The 20659-nt window shown below is 44.0% G+C and overlaps 1 protein-coding gene across 1 annotated transcript in view; it reads left to right on the top strand.

The window, feature by feature from the left end:
- The window catches only part of MYO1H (myosin IH), a 570182-nt gene that overhangs the window by 357419 nt on the left and 192104 nt on the right, over nt 1–20659 (top strand). Inside the window, exon 20 of the mRNA XM_069212716.1 lies at nt 15790–15866. Within this exon, the coding sequence (XP_069068817.1) occupies nt 15790–15866 (77 nt within the window). The remainder of the gene's footprint in view (nt 1–15789; nt 15867–20659) is intronic.

Here is a 20659-nt window from a genome sequence, read left to right as displayed (position 1 = left end):
TTGGTGCAATACGTTTAAACGCTAATGTCATTGTTAACACTCAGGCAGGCATCAATGACGCCTTTTCTACATACTACCGCACCCTTTACACGCCCCCCCATCTCCTGGAGCAGCACCTCACTGACATACTACACATTGTCTCTCAAAACCAACTTATCCTCGATAATACGGCTACTCTGGATGGCCCTATTACTATTGAAGAGCTGTGCAAATGGCACGCAGCAAAACCCCCGGTTCAGATGGTCTACCGGTAGACTATTTTAATTCTCACGCTATCCATCTACTACACCCACTCATAGAGGTATTCAACGAAGCACACCACAACTTACAATTGCCAGACTCTATGCGCGAGGCTTTGATAGTCGTCCTCCCAAAAGCGGGCCGCGACCCTCTCGATGTTAAATTGTACAGGCCGCTCTCCCTACTCAATACAGATTGCAAATTATTAGGGAAAGTACTTGCAAATAGGCTCCTCCCCTACCTACCAAGCTTAGTACACCACGACCAGTCCGGCTTTATTCCTGGTAGAAGTACCTTCTTACATATCAGAAGACTCCTACACATAATGCATAGCAACACAAACATTGAAGCGGTGGCCCTCTCCCTAGATATTGAAAAAGCATTTGATACGCTAAGCTGGAATTATCTCCTATGTACACTCAAAGCATTCGGTTTCAGTCCCAGCTTTATCAACTGGATCAAAACGCTCTACTCCATGCCCACAGCCCGCGTCAAAAATGGTCGCTCTATCTCCAAAGCATTCCCTATAGGTAGAGGCACCAGACAAGGCTGTCCACTATCTCCTTTGCTATTAGCTATTGCCATGGAACCATTAGCAATTAAACTACGCAGCTACGCACACATATGGGGCATTCCGGAGTCTAACACTTATCACATTATGGGGGTCATTCCGACCCCGGCGGGCGGCGGGCAGCGCCCGCCGGGCGGAAACCGCCCAAAGACCACACCGCGGTCAAATGACCGCGGGGGTCATTTTAACTTTCCCGCTGGGCCGGCGGGCGATCTCCAAAGATCGCCCGCCGGCCCAGCGGGAAAGCCCCTGCAAAGAGGAAGCCGGCTCCGAATGGAGCCGGCGGATTTGCAGGGGTGCGACGGGTGCAGTGGCACCCGTTGCGATTTTCAGTGTCTGCAAAGCAGACACTGAAAATCTTTGTGGGGCCCTGTTAGGGGGCCCCTGCACTGCCCATGCCAGTGGCATGGGCAGTGCAGGGGCCCCACGACACCCGTTCCCGCCAGCCTGGTTCTGGCGGTGAAAACCGCCAGAAACAGGCTGGCGGGAAGGGGGTCGGAATCCCCATGGCGGCGCTGCAAGCAGTGCCGCCATGGTGGATTCCCTGGGCCAGGGGTAAACCGTCTGGAAACCGCCGTTTCCCCTTTTCTGACCACGGCTTTACCGCCGCGGTCAGAATAGCCCAGGAAGCACCGCCAGCCTGTTGGCGGTGCTTCCGTGGTCCCCGGCCCTGGCGGTCCATGACCATGGTCGGAATTACCCCCTATATCCTTATATGCAGATGATGCCCTAATATACTTGCGCAACCACTCAGCCTTTATGGCAGAGGTACTGAAGTTGCTGGACTCCTTTGCCCTCGCCTCTGGTCTGCATGTCAATTGGTCCAAGTCAAGTACCTTCCCTCTTACCTTTATCCCGGTTGACCGTCATATGGCACTGCCACAATATAAACTACTGTGGTCACACACAACCTTTAAATATCTCGGAGTGCAGATCTATCACTCTATCACAGATCTAAAAGAGGGCAACATTGACAGGGTACTCGGCACCACCCGTAGCTCAATACCTTTTTGGAGCTCGCTCCCCTTATCCCCCATGGGTCCGGTAGCGATAGCCAAGATGCTTATCCTTCCAAGGTTTTTATATTATTTTACTGCCCTCCCATTGTGCCTACCACGCTCGTTCTTTAGCAAACTGCAGTCAATATTAACCGACCTACTCTGGGGCAAAGATAGACGTAGAGTAGCGTTGACTATAACACAACACTCGCAGGAGATGGGTGGGCTGGGTATGCCTAACTTCGAAAGATACTACGCAGCTGCTCAACTATCGTGGCTATCCACATGGCTTCAAGATACTCTTGCGGAAAGCATAATGTTGCAGACATATATAGCCCCGCAAAAGTTGCTGTTTACAATGCTATCTGTCCCTCCCCCTCTACTCCCAAAACTAATACTGTTGGAAGCAGCTCGCTTTTGTTGGCGCAGATACGTCCAAAGCAAGACTCCCTCTCCCCCTTATTCACCCTTGCTACCGCTGTTTCAATTGCCAGGCACCCAAACCCTCTCAACAGATCATGACACGCGGAAAATAAAAACACAGAAGGTGGGCGATTTAAATTCGAGCTGCGAGATGCACACCTTTGCGGAACTGGTGTCTACCGGAGTGATGCACAACGGGGCCTTCCTGACATACAGCGCCATTAAGCGGCTACTTAATAACCTCAGGGGTGTCGGTAGCGCTGAGCCTCCTGAGTCCCCATTACTTACCATCATCCTTACCATAGGTAGCACAAAAGGCATTATAACTAAATTATATAAAGCATTGCTTGCGGCGGTTTGCACCACCCTGCTGCATGCTAAGGCACGTTGGGACTCTGTCCTCCCCTCACCACTACCACAAAAGACCTGGATCGCCGCTCTTGCAATGATCAAATCAATAACCCGTAATCCTCACCTGCGTTATACCCAATTCAACTATATTCACCACTCATATTTACCCGCAGCCCGCATCCAAAGAATAGATCCGAACACAACCCCGACATGCCCAAGATGCGCTACTCCGGCAGCTGACTTTTACCATATGGTTTGGAGCTGCCACTCAATAAACTCAGCCTGGCACCGCATTACGGACGTCACAGAAGACATCTCATCCCACACTCTGTTGCCTACGCCAGACTCCTGCTTACTTGGCATACGCCACCGCACCAGAGTGGATAAACAGATACACAGATTCATAGATTTAGCATTCGTGGTTTTCAAACGACTAATAGCAATGCACTGGAAAGCTCCACACGTCCCTAACCACCTGTCTTGGCTTCGTGACTTACATAGCCGAGCGCAGGCTGAAGCCCAGACACTCCACTCATTGCAACAGAAGGGGCTCATTCAGGAGGGCCCGAAGCTTAGGACACTTTTGTGGTGGCAATAGAAGCCAGAGATGACATGTACCCCCCGTGAATGGGGCACCATACATACCTATCACAGCTCTGGCTGACACCGTCAGCACGCTAATTAAGCTGCCCCAATTTCATTCATTCTCAATCATACTCACTATCAACATCCTCACCCCTCCCCACAATGTAATTTCGCATCACACTAGGACACTTTCTTTGCGGTCAAGTCTACATGCAACCCATACCTAGATCACTTAATTTTACTCTTGCCCTGTACCCTGTCAAGCCCCACAAAACATAATCCACACCTCAGTGGTGACCCCCGCCTTATTCACACATATTAGCTGTACCCCTTCTTTTCACTTCCCCCACTTACTGTTGGGGATTGCCTATACTAGCAATGACATTAATAGTGATTAGCTGCATCGTTAATTGGCAATTAGTTAATACATAGTTTTCAAGCTGAATGCTGCTTTATTTCTTCTTTTTTTCTCTTTTTCTATTTTCATGTTGTTTTATATTTGCTTTTTTCGTTTTTCTTCGTTCCTTTTGCCACCTTATTGTGTAATAATGCTGTGCAAGTTTATATAAGTAAGCAAATGGATCGCAAAATTATTAACAGCCAATGTACTGTTGTGTGAATGTTACGATTAATAAACAGATTTTCTTTTTAAAACTCATTGTTCTTAAGGGTTTCCACAAAACCTGCAGCTAATTTCTCATCACTCTTCCATATAGCAAAAACAACATCTATGTAACAAAGCCATAGATCCACATGTTTTTCAAACTCCGAAAGACTGCTGGCCACCTGTTCCTCCCACCAGCCTAGTAAAAGATTTGCATAGCTGGGGGTGAAACAGGTGCCCCTCACAGTCTCAAGTGTCTGTTTGTAAATCTTGCCATCAAATATGAAGAAATTGTTAGTAAGACAAACCTGTATCATTGCAGTCAACATTTCTGAATGCAACAAATAGCACAAAGGTCTGGCTCTCATGAAATGCCTGCAGGTGCTCACACCAACATCATGTAAGATGCTGGTGTACAGGCTTGTAACATTTAAAGTCATCAGCATGAAGTCCTCCTCTAAGTGTACACCTTCGATTATGAACAGGAAATGGGTAGTGTCTTTCAAATATGCTGGTAGGGCTGTAACCAAAGGCATAGAAAGTAATCAATGCATTTTGAGGTATTTTCCAACAGGCACCCGATAGAAGACACTATAGGTCCGCCTGGTGGATTCTTGGGATCTTTGTGTAATTTAGGTAATACAACAGAAGAGGAATTCTAGATTTGCCACACTTCATAAATATGTATACTTCCCATTTTAGAAGGCCTTTATCCCTCCAGTCTGCCATAGAATGAATTGCCAGGCAGCTGCCTCATTCCTTCTTCCATGTACATCTGTTTGGACAGAACAACCACATGATAAAAATGTTGTAAAATATTACTAAGGTAAAACACCACAGAAGCTCTTCTATAAAAACAAGAATGAACAGAATATAGGCCTTACATAATCAAGGAGCCAGCCTCTACCAAGAACATCTAAGGGTTCCATCTCAACCACACCGTACCCTCCCCTGTGTTGCAAAAAGGGTTTAGGTTCTTTTGGGTTCTTTGTAACATATGGTTGACTATATTAAATTCTCCTACATGGTGGTCAGCAATTCCAAAATGTTATCCTGTGCCATAAAACTTTTCAGTGAAAAAACACCACTATAAATGATCTTCGCGGTGTCAGCATGGACAAAGAAACAACTATTGCCTCTAGGAGTAGAGTTAGAGCATCCTTGCTCAGACTGATGGGAGGAAAAAGCCCAATACAGTGAATGGGCTGAAAATAGATCAAATGCATGCAGATAAAATAAAATGTAATACATAGGAATGTAGTACACATAGGAGAATAAATCTGGCAGAGTCCAACCTATCGGTGGGAAATTAATTAAAACAACATGAACATTTTTGAAAAATACTAGTGTCAAAGAACTGCACTTACTTTTTTATTAAAGTATTGTGTGTGTTTTTAAGTGATCTCCTGCAATCTTCCACGCTTCTTTATTAGATTCACGAATGTAAATCTTTGTGTGTCTGATGAATTAAAAAGAGTGGTCACAGTACCAGCTTCTCCCCATGCAGTACAAAGGATGCTCAAAGTCCTTGCAGTGCAAACATTTATTTTTCACAAAAATTCACAATCTACCTGCCTCATTAAGTCTGAAGAAATCTGATTGTATCTCCTTGTGAAAAGTAGTCAATGCTGGGATGATCCAGCATTCACTTTTGAGTGTGCCTGCACTGCAACTACTAATCTTTAAAGGGATCATCCAGTGAATGTTGTCACAGTAGGTCTCCAAACCCAAGCACAGATCATCAAACAAAGTCCCATTCTGAGCGGCCTGTTTTTAGTGATTGATAAAGGTGCAGGCAGGGCTGTCTTTTTTGGCGCCCCAGCCCATGACCACCTCGTTGGATTCCCTCACTACCACCCGGCAAATGATCCCCTCATCTCTCCATAGCCCCCATTTCACATACATTCATTTGTTTTAAAGCGCTTGTAAAGGCTGGCATTACTAATCCACTCAGCTATCCACATAAAATATAGCTCTGTTATTTGCAGCAGGCACGTTAACCCTCTATGCTACTTTATGGCGAGTCAAAGCTGCTGCTAAACAAAACTCCGATCTCTCTCTCTAACAATAACATTAATCACAAGAGTTATCTTGACATTTTAGTTGCTTCCTGAAAGCTGGACGCACATGGAACTTTTCAGCAGATGCTTTTAAATCCAACTTTTGGTAAGTTATTGCTAAACACAATGCCACTCTGAGGTCAGCGCCCCAAATCCAGGTCAGAAGCCACACCGCTCGCACCGCTCGCACCGCCCTAAAGCCAGCCCTGGGTGTAAGGAGTTTTTGTCTTCTTTCGAGAACACCTTTAAGGGGCTAGTGGCCACAATGGTAAATGTGCACATTGTGATTGTGAGCTCCGAGGAGGGCTTGCAAAAATCTCCAGGCCCTCTCTCCACACCTCCTGATGTCTGCAGCCTGCACAAGCAGAGAGTAAGCTTCAAATGTTGACAGCTTACAGTTTACAAATGATGACCACCATACCTTGGTGTTGGAAAATGGGTTATTGGTAAGGGCAGGTAGGTACCTACACTTAGCAATAGGCCACTAACCTCCACTTAGGTCCAGTTAGGTCTCAGTAAATTAAACCCAGCTCAACCCTTGGTAGCTTGGCAACGAGCGTCAAGGCTTAACTTAGGAGTCATAGTGTAAAGCATTCAAATATCCCAAAACAGTATTTAAATAAAACACAGGAAACAGTTTAAAAATCCAAAACCAATTTATAAAAATAGATTATACTTATATCTTTAAAATGACACCAAAACGAATAAAATCAGATAAGGGGAACCGGAGATATGAATTTTTAAAGAATTATAATTTTTTTAGCGCCTAGAAACAAAAAGCGTCAATCGGGTCATCTGGTTGCACCTCGACCGGGGAAAAGTCAAAGTTTCAGGCCGACCGCGATGGAGCCCTGCTCGGCTACAGGCCGCGGGAGGCCTCGGTTAAAATGTTACCTTCACACTTAGGCCCTCTTTCTAAGCCAGACTTCCCCCCTCCAAAATACCGCTCCGCGGTCCAGAGACCGCAGAGGGTATTCCAAGTTATCCCCTGGGCTGGCGGGCGGCCGCCAAAAGGCCGCCCGCCAGCCCAGGGGAAAACAACCTTCCCACGATGAAGCCGGCTCGTAATCGAGCCGGCGGAGTGGGAAGGTGTGACGGGTGCTACTGCACCCGTCACGTATTTCACTGTCTGCTATGCAGACAGTGAAATACTAGCGGGCCCTCTTACGGGGGCCCCTGCAGTGCCCATGCCATTGGCATGGGCACTGCAGGGGCCCCCAGGGGCACCCCAAGACACCCCCTACCGCCATCCTGTTCCTGGCGGGCGAACCGCCAGGAACAGGATGGCGGTAGGGGGTGTCAGAATCCCCAAGGCGGCGCAGCATGCTGCGCCGCCTTGGAGGATTCATTTGGGCAGCGGGAAACTGGCGGGAGACCGCCAGTTGTCCCGGTCCGACCGCGGCGTTACCGCCGCGGTCGGAATGCCCAAGGGAGCACCGCCGGCCTGTCGGCGGTGCTCCCGCCCCCGTTGACCCTGGCGGTTCTGTACCGCCAGGGTCATAATGAGGCCCTTAGTCTTTTTTTCAAAGATTTTCTTCAGTGGGACGAACCTTCCAGTCCAATCCGACCTCCTGGAGCCCTTCTCCGGATACGCAATGCTGGAATCCTCGGTGGAGATTTTTACCTTCGGACTTAGTCGTTTTTTCGAGGTGAAAATCCTTCGACCGGGGTAAACCTGGATCTTGATCCGACGTCCATGGAGCCCTTCTCGGATACGATGGCTGGGAGGTCCCGGTCAACTTTTTACCTTCGGACTTAGTCTCTTTTTCTGAGATTTTTCTTTACCGGGACGAACCAGCAAATCAGGCCAGGTCACGGTTGAGGCAAGCCGGCTAGAGTTGCCGCAGCGGGTCGGTCCCTCTATGGAGCTTTTTTACAAAAATTCTCCAAACTTCTGGGGCTTCTCCCAGATGTCCTTTTAAGGTTCTTTTGGGGTCCACAGCTCACCCCAAGGGTCTAGATGTTCTGAGATGGTCCTTGGGGGGTGCGGACTACAACTCCCAGAATGCACCTGGCGCAACCTCCTTTTTGGCCACTGGATAGTGGTCAGCTGGTCGCTTTCTTCAGGAGTTGGTGCAGGGGACTCTGGTTAGCAATTTTTTACCTGTAGCAAACACGGAGTCCCTCCTTGAACCAGTTGAAGCCAGGCAAAATCCTTCTTGTGGTGAAGCCCAAGTGTGCAGCTGGTGCAGTCCTTCTGAGTGCAGGTTCCAGGTGCAGGCCAGGGGTCCAGCAGGGCAGTCCTTCTTCTTCTGTTGTTCTTCCTTGTTGGATGTGGTAGGGAACTGAGATGTGGGTGCAGGTCTGCCAGTTTTATCCTTGCTCCTGGATGAAAAGCAGGGGGGTCCTGGTTCTCCAATCAGGTGCAGGGTCCTTCCCCCTGTGATGACCACTTCCTGGGAAGTGTGGCAAAAATCAATCCCAGGAGGCAACATTCTCTAAAAATCCATCATGGCTGAATCTGATTTTTGGAGGTTACATCTGGCAGAGCCCACCCACTGGTGTGGCTAAAAATCATGAACACACCCCTCTCCTGCCCTCTCCTAATCTAATCAAGGGGGCACCTAGTTGTCTGGGGTTGCAGGATGTGGGGGTGTTGCTGGTTGCTCCAAATGTCCTTCTCTGCCTTTGAAGACCAGTTTGGCAGCCCTCCCTCTTCCTGCCTCACCATCTGCTGAGGGGAGATTCCCTCCCACAGGCACATTCCTTTGTGTGAAGCCAGGCAACTTCTTCACACCTCATCAAGGCAGCTTGGCCAAGCTACTAGAGCTGGCCAATCAGAGCACAGCAGCAAAAACAATGCAGGGCTGAAATTGGCAACTTTTTGGGTAAAGTTTAAAACTCTTTACCTGAACAAGTTATATTAAATCCCACAACTGGAAGTTGTGGGATTTATTACAACAATTAATTTGATACCAAACTCTTGGTATGCATCATTTAAGGAGACTTTAAAAATTTAAATAAAGTCTCCCCATTTTAGCCTATGAAGGCCATTTACTACAATGAGGGAAAAACGAATTTGGCTGTTTTTACCTCACCAGGGCTTATAAAACTATTTTTTATAAAGTCCCTGCTTATAGTTACATAGCATCCAGCCCTAGGGGCACATAGAGCACACCTTAGGGGTGACTTATATGTAAAAATAAGGTCGTTTAAGACTTTGGAACTACTTTTAATTCCAAAGTCGAATTTGCATATACCTTTAATTTAAAAGCAGCCAGCAAGGCAGGCCTGCCTTTAAAATGACACTGGGCACCTCAGCAGTGCACCTATGGGTGCACTACCTATGTTGTGGTCCCTAAACCTACATGCCCTACCATATACTAGGGACTTATAGGTACGTTAACTTAGCCAATTATAATTAGCCTAATTTGCATATCCATTTTACACAGAGCACAGGCCCTGGGACTGGTTAGCAGTACCCAGGGCACCATCAGAGTCAGGAAAACACCAGCAAACAGTGGAAAATGGGGGCAAAAAGTTAGGGGGCCTCTGCAATCAGCCCTGTTTTCTTACACTTGGCAAGTGCAAACCAATCCATGCTTTACAACTTTAAAAGTGGTCACAAAGCATTTGTTAATTCCCTGACATTACAATGGGGGAGGACAGCCCCTTAGCCACCTCCTTACCATTGTAACTGGTAAGGCTTTGAAATGCTTGCATTCTTTCTCTTACTGCTCTTAACCATTTCCTACAGATCTCCCTTCTTGCCACAATCATCATATAAAACAACAGTTTAGCTCCATCTCTACCCATCTTCTGCGCCTCATATGAACAGCCAAACATCACTATCAGAGGTCTTACCTTCAGGCTTGTGGAAAGAATCTCCTTAATTGAATCAGCCACCTTTTGCCAAAACTTACGGAGTAGAGGGCAATCAACAAACATATGTAGATCGTCAGCTGATGCCGAACCACATTTCTTACACCTCACCACGTTATCCTGTCTCAGTCTGGACAATTTTTTAGGAGTCCAAAAGGCTCTGTGAATAGAAAATAGATGATTTGATTTCACCTTAATGCAGCCGGTTTAACAGTATTATACAGAAGTGTAGTGGATACTTGCCAAAGGTCTTTAAGCTGCGGCTCCGGCAAGCACTCCCTCCAGATTTCTTCTGGGAGATTAAATTCGCCATCCATAATGTCCATCATCAGCCACTTCTTTCTTCAGCGGAGTATCCAGCTGAATCTGGTCCTCAAGTCCTTTAGTACTTCCCACTTCCTCTGTCACATTCCCTACCCAAGTATACATCTGAAGGTATTTAAACTTAGACAGCCTTCCTCCTACCTCCATATTAAGATTATCAAACTCCCTAAGTTCACCATTATAAAAGAGATGTCTCCTTTGCACAAAACCTGCCTCTTTCAGAAGAATAGCCAGGGTGTCTTTAGTCCACTCCGGGGAGCCAGGAGAATCCCAGATCAGCACATACTCATTATAATATGACAGCCTTGTGATCTTCCTCACCTCATACCACAACACTGCCCAATCATGTAGTATCTTAAATCAATTTTTTTTAAAGAACTTAGGATCCCCAAACTTATACAAAAAACTCCTCTGGACCTCCTGACCTTCCATCATAGCAATTAACACCTGCACCAGCTCTGAATGCATTACAATTCTGTCTTACATTTTTTAACAGATAAGCCATGCGTAGTACTGCATATCAGGAGCCGCAAGACCACTTTTTTCTTTCTTCCTCCTGAGCTTTTTCCATGATATACGAACACCTTTACATGCCCAAATAAAACTGCAAATTTTCACCTGCAATTTCTTTAAAGTCTTGTTAAACATTAATGGCAATGCATTGAAAATAAAAGTGAATTTATGAACAATCACCATTTTTACAGCATTAATCTGACCTATTATAGTTAGTGGAAGGTTAAGCCATTTTCTCAGTAAAAGGTCCACCTCCCTCATGACCCAAGCAAGATTTGTTTCCGCCATTTTACATAGATCATGTGTTACAGTGATCCCCAAATATTTAACTTCTTTATTTACATTCACTAAATCATTTAGTTCCATATTCCATGCCATAATTTCGGACTTTTGTTTATTAACAGCATTCCAGAAATTCCCCCAAAATCCTCCATTAACTCTTGTAGAACTGGTTTGGCCTGACTTAAATTCGCTGTATAAATCATTAAATCATCTGCTTATAAAGAAACCTTCCAGACCAGATCTCCACACCGGAAAGGAAGTATTCTCTTATCTCTCCTAATTGTACTTGCTAATGGTTCAATATAAAGGTCAAATAATAATGGGGATAACGGGCACCCCTGTCTCGTCCTTCTTTCTATTTTTACTGGAGGAGTGAGCATACCATTAACTAAAATTCTTGCATTTGGGTCATGATAGATTTTTTTTGTGATGTTCTAATACATTGGCCTCCAATTTTATGTGATTCACATACCGGAATCAAATAACTCCAATTAACCCTTTTGAATGCTTTTGTTGCATCCACCATTACCACTGCCAAAGGCATATGCATAAAAGTGGCTAAATCGATCGACCCTACCAATCCCTGTGTCAATTCATGCATATCCCTGTGCATGAGTTTCCCCATAAAAATCCCTAGTCTATCAGCCAGGAGTTCAGCAAAGATTTTATAATCACAATTTAAAAGTGATATTGGATGGTATGAATCACACTTTCTGGGGTCTTTACCGGGTTTTAAGATTAACGTAATAATCACCTGTTTCCAAGAAGGAGGAAGATTCTCATCCTCCCCATAATATTATCACATAATTGCTTACGAACTTTAGAAGTACCACTATCCAGAACTCGATAAACCTCCATGGGTGACCCATCTGGTCCTGATGCCTTCCCCAATTTGCCAGCTAGAATGACCCGTTCTACCTCACTCTGCTGAAACGGATCATTCTCCCTGACCCCCTCTTATCCCTTCAAACATCATATAACCCTCATTGGGACATCATTACCCGAATCTGACCCTGCATTTTCTTGTTTATTTTGGACCTACTACCCGCTGATCTATCTAATTCTTAGTTCAATACAACATTAAAATCTCCTGCCCAAATTATGGAATCTAAATATTGCAAAAGAAGATCTGAAAGTTCCCTTAATGGGCCTACATCATCCCTATTAGGACCATAGTATCCTACCAAGGTAAAGACATATTCAAAAGCAAACAGCTTCCCCAACACCCACTTCCCTGAGTTATCTATGGAACCTTCCAGAAAAGTAATATTGGCATGATTCTTGATTAGAACAGCCACCCCTTTACTACCACTGAAACAATTTGAGCTAGCTATCTGCTGAACCCACCTGCATGACTCAAAAACTTCAAAACATTCCTCCCAAGAAAGATGGGTCTCTTGTAAGATCAAAACATCAAACGGGGCATCCTTCAAATATTGCACCAACCTTTTCTGCCTACTCTTTACCCTAAGACCATTTACATTCCAAGACATGAGTCTCAATTTCTTTACTGCCATTTTCTGAAATCAAAACCACCTACCTTCTTCCACCCCTCCACCCATCACTTCCCCGCCCCCCAGGTCTATCTACAACAATGAGGATCTTTTTTTTCCTAATATGCTCCCCACCACCATCACCCTTCACCTTGCCCATCCCCCTCCTCCCCAGGGAATCCACCCAATCATTAACCTGACCAAACTCAGAGGAGGGTCACCGTACCTAAATTGGGGCATCGCCCTTATTAAAAAAAAAAAAAAACTCCTTACCGGGAAAAACAATAGAAGCTTAGGTCAGACCTTTCTCATTCCCGCTCCCTTTCTCAATTTTCCTGATCAACTCGTCCACCTCCTTCCAGTCCGTAAAACTATACATTTTGTTATTCACCATAACCTTTAATGAAGCAGGGAATTTTAACTGAGCTGTTGCACCAAGTTTTTTCAACATGTCTTTTACCCAGCTCCCACTGTTTATTTAAAGTCACAGACGCTAGGTCTGACCTAATTTCAAATGGGGATCTGTTTACTGACAATGATTTCTTTTTTAACGCCAGAGCCAAAATATGTTCCTTCAGTGAGTATGTTTGAAAATAAACTAAAATTTTCCTTGGTCTATCCCTGTTGGAAGGCATTTTTGCCGGGACCCGGTGCACCTTCTGAATATCTTTAGCAATGTCCTCCTCTGATTCTTCCACATTCACATCCTGCTTTATCAATCAAACCATGAAACCTTTTAAATCACCTTCTTCCAACCCTTCCGGGACCCTGAGAAACCTCAGATTATTCCTCCTCTGATTATTTTCCAGGGATTCCATTTTAGCCATTACCCCTGCTTCCTCTTTTTTAAATATCTTATTTGCTCTTTATTTTCCTCCACCACCATCCTTAACTCGCCCACCTCCTCCTCCAAAGAAGCTGTCCAGCCCCCAGGTCATCAATTTTCTTCCCTAAGTCTTCACAGAGACCCCTAATCTCTGCCTGATTGGCATTAAAATTCTCAAAGCCACCCTTCAGTTCCACAGATAATGCTTTCAACATATCCGCAATTGAGTGCCCATGATCTTCTCCAACGGGTTAAAAATCTTGTACTGCATTTACCTCCTCTTGCCTCTCTACAGATCTCACAGAAAAGAAACACTGCAAAACACCTCACCCATCCACCCGGAGGTCTGGGCTCATGCCCTCTGAACTAGCAGCAGACTCTAACTTGTCCGATTTATCCAGCTCTTGCATACTCGCACCCCCGGTTGACATTCTGGGTGATCCTGGCAATACTCTAAAATAAGTCCTTACTGATGGGGTAACCCGGACTTTTCTATAGTTCAAACCTCCAACACTCTTCACATCCAGTCTATACATTTTGTTATTCACCATAACCTTTAATGAAGCAGGGAATTTTAACTGAGCTGTTGCACCACGTTTTTTCAACATGTCTTTTACCCAGCTCCCACTGTTTATTTAAAGTCACAGACGCTAGGTCTGACCTAATTTCAAATGGGGATCTGTTTACTGACAATGATTTCTTTTTTAACGCCAGAGCCAAAATATGTTCCTTCAGTGAGTATGTTTGAAAATAAACTAAAATTTTCCTTGGTCTATCCCTGTTGGAAGGCATTTTTGCCGGGACCCGGTGCACCCTCTGAATATCTTTAGCAATGTCCTCCTCTGATTCTTCCACATTCACATCCTGCTTTATCAATCAAACCATGAAACCTTTTAAATCACCTTCTTCCAACCCTTCCGGGACCCTGAGAAACCTCAGATTATTCCTCCTCTGATTATTTTCCAGGGATTCCATTTTAGCCATTACCCCTGCTTCCTCTTTTTTAAATATCTTATTTGCTCTTTATTTTCCTCCACCACCATCCTTAACTCGCCCACCTCCTCCTCCAAAGAAGCTGTCCAGCCCCCAGGTCATCAATTTTCTTCCCTAAGTCTTCACAGAGACCCCTAATCTCTGCCTGATTGGCATTAAAAGTCTCAAAGCCACCCTTCAGTTCCACAGATAATGCTTTCAACATATCCGCAATTGAGTGCCCATGATCTTCTCCAACGGGTTAAAAATCTTGTACTGCATTTACCTCCTCTTGCCTCTCTACAGATCTCACAGAAAAGAAACACTGCAAAACACCTCACCCATCCACCCGGAGGTCTGGGCTCATGCCCTCTGAACTAGCAGCAGAATCTAACTTGTCCGATTTATCCAGCTCTTGCATACTCGCACCCCCGGTTGACATTCTGGGTGATCCTGGCAATACTCGAAAATAAGTCCTTACTGATGGGGTAACCCGGACTTTTCTATAGTTCAAACCTCCAACACTCTTCACATCCAGTCTCTTTATAACGGAACTATTATTGTGTTTCGCCTTACTTCTCGCTGTAGAGGGTTTCTGGAGAGGGACCAAACATCAGCACTTATGATATTTCTGCCTCATGGTGGAGATGTTTGTGTAATTTAAAGATGAGCAGAAGAACAGTTGCTAAATATACTTTATGCATTAAAACAATTGATTCCTGCCTCCCAAGCTCCTGTTATACCTTTGGGGGTCTGGAATAGACTGAATCCTCCCAGTTGTAGGAGTGTGATGGTTAGTAGTTGTGTAATTGGCAGTGCTGGCAGGGCACCCTTCAGAGGTGCCCATTAAGGTTGAGATCACATACGGTTTTCAAGATACCCACATTAGATGATTTGCAAAACGTGGAAACTCATGTACACTCCCAGAGGTCATTCCGAAAACTTGGCTTGCACCTGGTACTGGGTTCACATTTAAAGTCCTACTAATGGCCTTTTAAAGATAACTATTGACAATGTAAGTTAGTTAAATGTGGACACAAAGCATGTGCCATAACTGAACACTCAGAATATCTGGGGTGGATCTTTGCAAAATGGAGCTATATTGAACGACTGCAAACCTTTTGAATCTTTCAGAATTTTAAGGTGCCACTGTTTTGCTTCATAAGAAAGGCATAGTAGAAAGCGCTTTATAAAAAAAAAGTTATTATTGTCAATATTATTATTTGTGGAAAAACGCGCTAACGTATTTCTAGTGCTAAATCTCAGCCGGTGGGGGCAACCGCACTCATTTTATGGAACCAACACATATTTTTCTGCATTGGACATTTACGGTCAGCTAGAGAGGGAAAACATACAAAACAGAAAGACAGAGGTAGAAAAAGACGGAAAAGCATCAGAAAACTAAAAAAACTGAAGACTGCAGGAGTGAGGTAAAGGATCAGGGAGTGTCTGGCACTGGATTAAAGACGCCTGAGTTGAATTCAATACTACTTAGCCTTGGTATTCTGCGCACCCACACCTATTTGCACGGCCGCGAACTTCTGAGCAGTTTGGGGCTCCAGCATTTATTCTTTTACAAATTAAGCACTCCGTGTGGCAAATCACATTGACGCTAATGTGCTTGATTGCAAATTGTTTTCACGCTGACTTGCAAAATTGCAGTGTTATAAATGGATAAATATGCATGTTTCCAATAATCTGATATGTTTGTTTATTTGACTGTAGGACAAAATTATTCATCCGCTTCCCACGCACACTCTTCGCCACTGTGGATGCATTCGAAGTGAAAAAGAATCAACTAGGTACAGTTTATCCAATATTCTTCAGAAAATCCACATGAGGTATTTGAAAAAGGTTGTTGTCACGGTGGCAGTTTGAGGTACTGAGGGTTCTTGTCCAGCAAAATAAGCTACCATTATTGCTACTGTTTCTCGTTTGATCGCTCTCCTGACCTCTGTGTGACAGTGTGAACCCCAGGAATGTCCCTCACTGTTGCCTTGTGAGGCTAAGCAGCTGGGCAGTGTTCTCCTGTGAGAATGTACAGAGATGATGAGTTGAAATCATTCTTTTACGCCCTTAATACGAGTTGGCTGTTAAATACCGATATTTGTAGTAACTCCTGTGTGACTGCACATATTACAAGTATTGCGATAAAAATCGCATCCCCAACACTAATCGCATATTGGGGAAAAATGAGAAGTAAATATCATGACAAGTGGATGTTGGTGCTGGAAGACCCACAAATGGTCATGTTATTCCTCTTTACTGGAGAAGATCACATAATTGGGTGGAATATCTCACATCTGACAAATTTGCCCCAATTACTGGCCAACTTCTAATAAAGACATTCGAATTCTAGTAAAACTAGGGCTTTACAGCAGAGTGTCCACATTAAAACAGAGCGAAATCTGGAACATGTGTTGTAGAATGATTTAGAATTTCGACAGTGCGTGTTTGCACAGTTGAGAAGTTGAGTGTCTAGCAACTATGTAGTATGAATGCTCTTAAAACTTCTCCGGATCCTAACTTGCAACACTGGAATCCTCCTGAAAATATAAATGGGGAAAAAGGGACCCTAAGCAATATTCACATACGGGTGATTTCCTGTCACTTGAAGACCTGCCTTGGTTGGGGGACTTCGAATGAGAGGGAATCACCACTCTGTAAGTGAGGAGTAGCAGTTCGTTACCCATTGCAGCTCAGGACTAACTACAGCCCTGAACCACAATGAAGAAAAGACCTCTGCAGGCAGCCAAGTGTTTTCTTGCAGTGGAATTTTACACTCCTCCTCAACATGACATCACTCTGCAGGTATTCGGCGGCAGTGCTTTACCTGTAAAGACTGGGGCCCAAAGATTTTTTTAAGAGCTGCCATGACACTACTGAATGCTTGGGTTGGTGGCGGCCAAGTTTGCCAAGTCTTAATTCTACCTTATTCCTCTTTCTTCCACCACTCCCGGTCTCTTTATTTCACTCTTGCAGGATCTTTTTCATCCTTGTTTTCGCAAATTGCAAAGTTTACCAATTCAACGATTACCTAAGATGTCAGAGGATCTCATAAAATATCTTAGTGGTTGAAATCTTACTTATATTCTAAGCCTGTCAGAATATAGGTTTATAGGCTACTGGTATCACATTTTAAGGTTCTGTAGCGTAGAAACACCAGGCTATTCCAACAGGAACATCTACATGTGTAAAATTACTCTTACACTTTTGATTAGTCAGTCAGTCAAATATCTTTATTCACTACATATCTGTAGCATAAAAGCACATTCAGAAAATGGCAACATAATTCAAATACAAATTAATAAGCATTTAAAATAACACATAACACCATCTCACTGAGCTAGTCTTGAGAGAAATACAGGCACAAATTCGTATCAAATGAAAATAACACGTAGTCCTTTTCTTGAACACAGCTGTTTTATGATAATGCACTTTTCCTTCATTTTAAAATCTGCCTAATAAAGGAAGCCACCAAACAGCGTATCAAGGGGCTATGTAGCTGTTACAAAAACAGCAGGGCAGGTCTGCACTATTGAAGTATGAAAACTTTATATAATAGCTTTAAAAATGTCCTTCTACGTATATGATAAAAGGTGCAAAAGAGCGTTATATGTAGGGTTGTCTGGGTGGATATACCATCACAGGGGTAAGGAGTCAAATCCGATAAAGTGCAATAATTAGCTGGGCATCCCACCATGAGGGGTGATAAATAAAAGCAAAATCCCATGAGGACAAAGTGATTTTGGCTATTCTGAATGAGGGATAAATAATATCAAAGACCCTCATGCATGTGGACCAAGTTGAACCTTGACTTGTCCACTTCACCTCCCATTTTTTGACTTTGACTTGTCCAAATATAGTTGTCCTAGTCTAGTCTTTTTAATATGTGGATAGGAGAGGTCAGGAGAACTAATTAAGTCCAGGTGCCCTATCACCTCACAGACAAATTTCAGATAGGCAAACCATAGGCAAACCATGGGATATGAAGAGCAGCATCTAATCTCAGGTAGTCTTTTACGACCAATTTGTTAAGGCCCGCTTCATCCATAGTCCAAATGGAATACCAAAGTAGCAGTGGTGCAAATTTGATTCTGTTCATTATAAAAAGCATCCCCAGTTCAGCATGGCAAATCACATTGGCACAACTGCACGGTACAGCCAATACATTTTTAATAATAAGATATTTTCAGCCACTTCAAATCCTATGCACATCCACCATGCCCCAAACACCCACTCCATAGGTGGCAACAGCCAAGCCTTTACTTGCATGGATAGATAATAGCTTTTCACAGGTTTGGAGCCTAATTTCTTTACAGAAATCATACAGGCCCATGATGGATTTCTCATAAGCTGCTATCGGATTTAGCAGCATAGCTTTACAAATCTACTTGTTCTCAAATAGGACACCTAGATAGGAGAAAGAAGCAACCTCTCAGACCTTAACACTTATAAAATAGAAGATTCTTTCCAACAGTCTTGCTTCACAGATCATGGTGAATGTTTTGATCAACCCTTAAGTCTAAGTCTGACATGGAATCATCAATTAGGTCCTGGGGCCCTTTCCCTGTTCTGGCCACTAAAATAGAATCATCGGGGTATAAATAATGGGAAGGGTGGCAGTCCCTCCATACAGTACATCCTTTGCGCTAGTCCTTAACATTTTCCCACTCTGTTTATATACAGGGAGGATAGAAAAGGGGCAAGAACACTACCCTATCTTATACCCCTTCTTATCTTAAAATGTTCTGTGCATTCGCCCTCACTGCCAAAGCAGATATGCGCATTAGCATCAACGTAGAGTAGTCTGATAAAGGTAACAGTACTCTTTTCCACCCCTAAGGCCTTGACGATGGACCATAGCTTGGAGTGTGAGTCGCAGTCCAATGCAGCTGTAAGGTCCATAAAGGCAAGGAAAATAGTGCCCCTCTTAGCGACTGTACATTTGCTTATTATTAGGGTTAGGTTGAGGCATTGCTCCACTCCTCCCAATCCCTTTTTAAAACCATATTGGGTATCACTTAGAATATTGTTCGTGATGCCCAGTCCTCCAATCTCTGCAACAGGATACGCCCCATGACCTTGACTGTAGAATCTAACAGGGAGATAGACCTGTAATTCTTAGGCTAGGATTTATCTCCCTTATTGTTGATCAGAACAATTACAGATGCATTCCAGGTTTCTGGTTGCCTACACCTATCAAGTGCATTAAAACATTAACAAGCAAGGGGGGCCCAAAGATCAGGACAATCTAAGAACACATCTACGGGAACCCCATCAGAGCCTGGTGCCTAACCCCTACTGATTTCCTTTAAACCCCTTTGGACATCAGCTAACTTGAACATCAGATGGTTAGACCGCTGTACAGACTTTCCTTGCCCTTTATTACCTGAGTCTGACTGACCTGAGTAAATGTCAGAAAAGTGTTCTATCCACCTTGATTTCTAGATGTGTATTTCAGTTGTGGATGTGGATTTCAGTTGTGGGATCCCTAAAAAAAGAAGCATCTATCACCTTCCAAAAGGCAGCGCTATCTTTTTTTGTGGCTCGCCATCAGCAGTGCCTGCTAAGCCTCCTTGCTTAACTGTATTTCTTCTGGCTGCCAGGGCCGCCTTATGGCATACATGCACCTCTCTCGTTGGTGCCAATGCTTTAGGCTTAATATGGAGGACCTTATGTAGATCCTTCAGGGCTTTGGTGCAAGCAATGTCAAACCATCCACTCTTATTTAATGCACACAAGCGGCTATCGTAGATTGATGACTGCCTAATTAATGCTGTAATGTCAGAGAATGCTGATCTAATCGCTGAGGCTCCTGCTTGGGTATCTAGGCATATTACTACCATTGCATGCTTTTGTTGGATAATAGAGGGGAGGAAATTAGAGTAATCCTATTTTTCCCACTTAATAGAAAAGCTGTTTTTCCTATCCAGTATTGGCTCGTATTCTACTTTAATGCAGGATTTTCTTCTATAAGTTTTTCCAACTATGGCAGATTTTTTAAAGCAATATATTGTTACATCTGCTGGACTCTTCTGGTTGCAGGACATATAGGGCTAGTAGGTTCATTAAAAACCCTAGGTACCTAGAGCCAATAAATGAGCTGCAACTTGCAATGGGTTTTTATTGTGTACCGGGTATACAGCAATTCATTTGGTGAAACATAAAGAGTGAAAAATAGATATCAAGGAATTTGTATTTTTGTATTTCCAAAATGGGCACAAGATACGGTGTTGAGAAGCAGTGGTTATTTGCACATATCTGAATTTTAGGGTCCCCATACTAGCATGTGAATTACAGGGCATTTCTCAAATATACTTATTTTTTACACACTGTCTTACATTTAGAAGGAAAAAATGTAGAGAAAGACAAGGGGCAATAACACATGTTCTGCTTTTCTGTGTTTCCCCAAGTCTCCCGATAAAAAAGGTACCTCACTTGTGTGGATAGGCCTACTGCCCGCAACAGGAAATGCAACATGGACAAATCACATTTTTACATTGAAATCTGATGTGTTTTTTGGAAAGTGCTTAGTTGTGGATTTTGGCCTCTAGCTCAGCTGGCACCTAGAGAAACCTAGCAAACCTGTGCA

Source organism: Pleurodeles waltl, chromosome 11 (genome assembly GCF_031143425.1).
Source record: "Pleurodeles waltl isolate 20211129_DDA chromosome 11, aPleWal1.hap1.20221129, whole genome shotgun sequence".
Classification (NCBI taxonomy): Eukaryota; Metazoa; Chordata; class Amphibia; order Caudata; family Salamandridae; genus Pleurodeles; species Pleurodeles waltl.
Note: the sequence above shows the minus strand (reverse complement) of the source record. Positions and strands in the feature narration are given on the sequence as shown.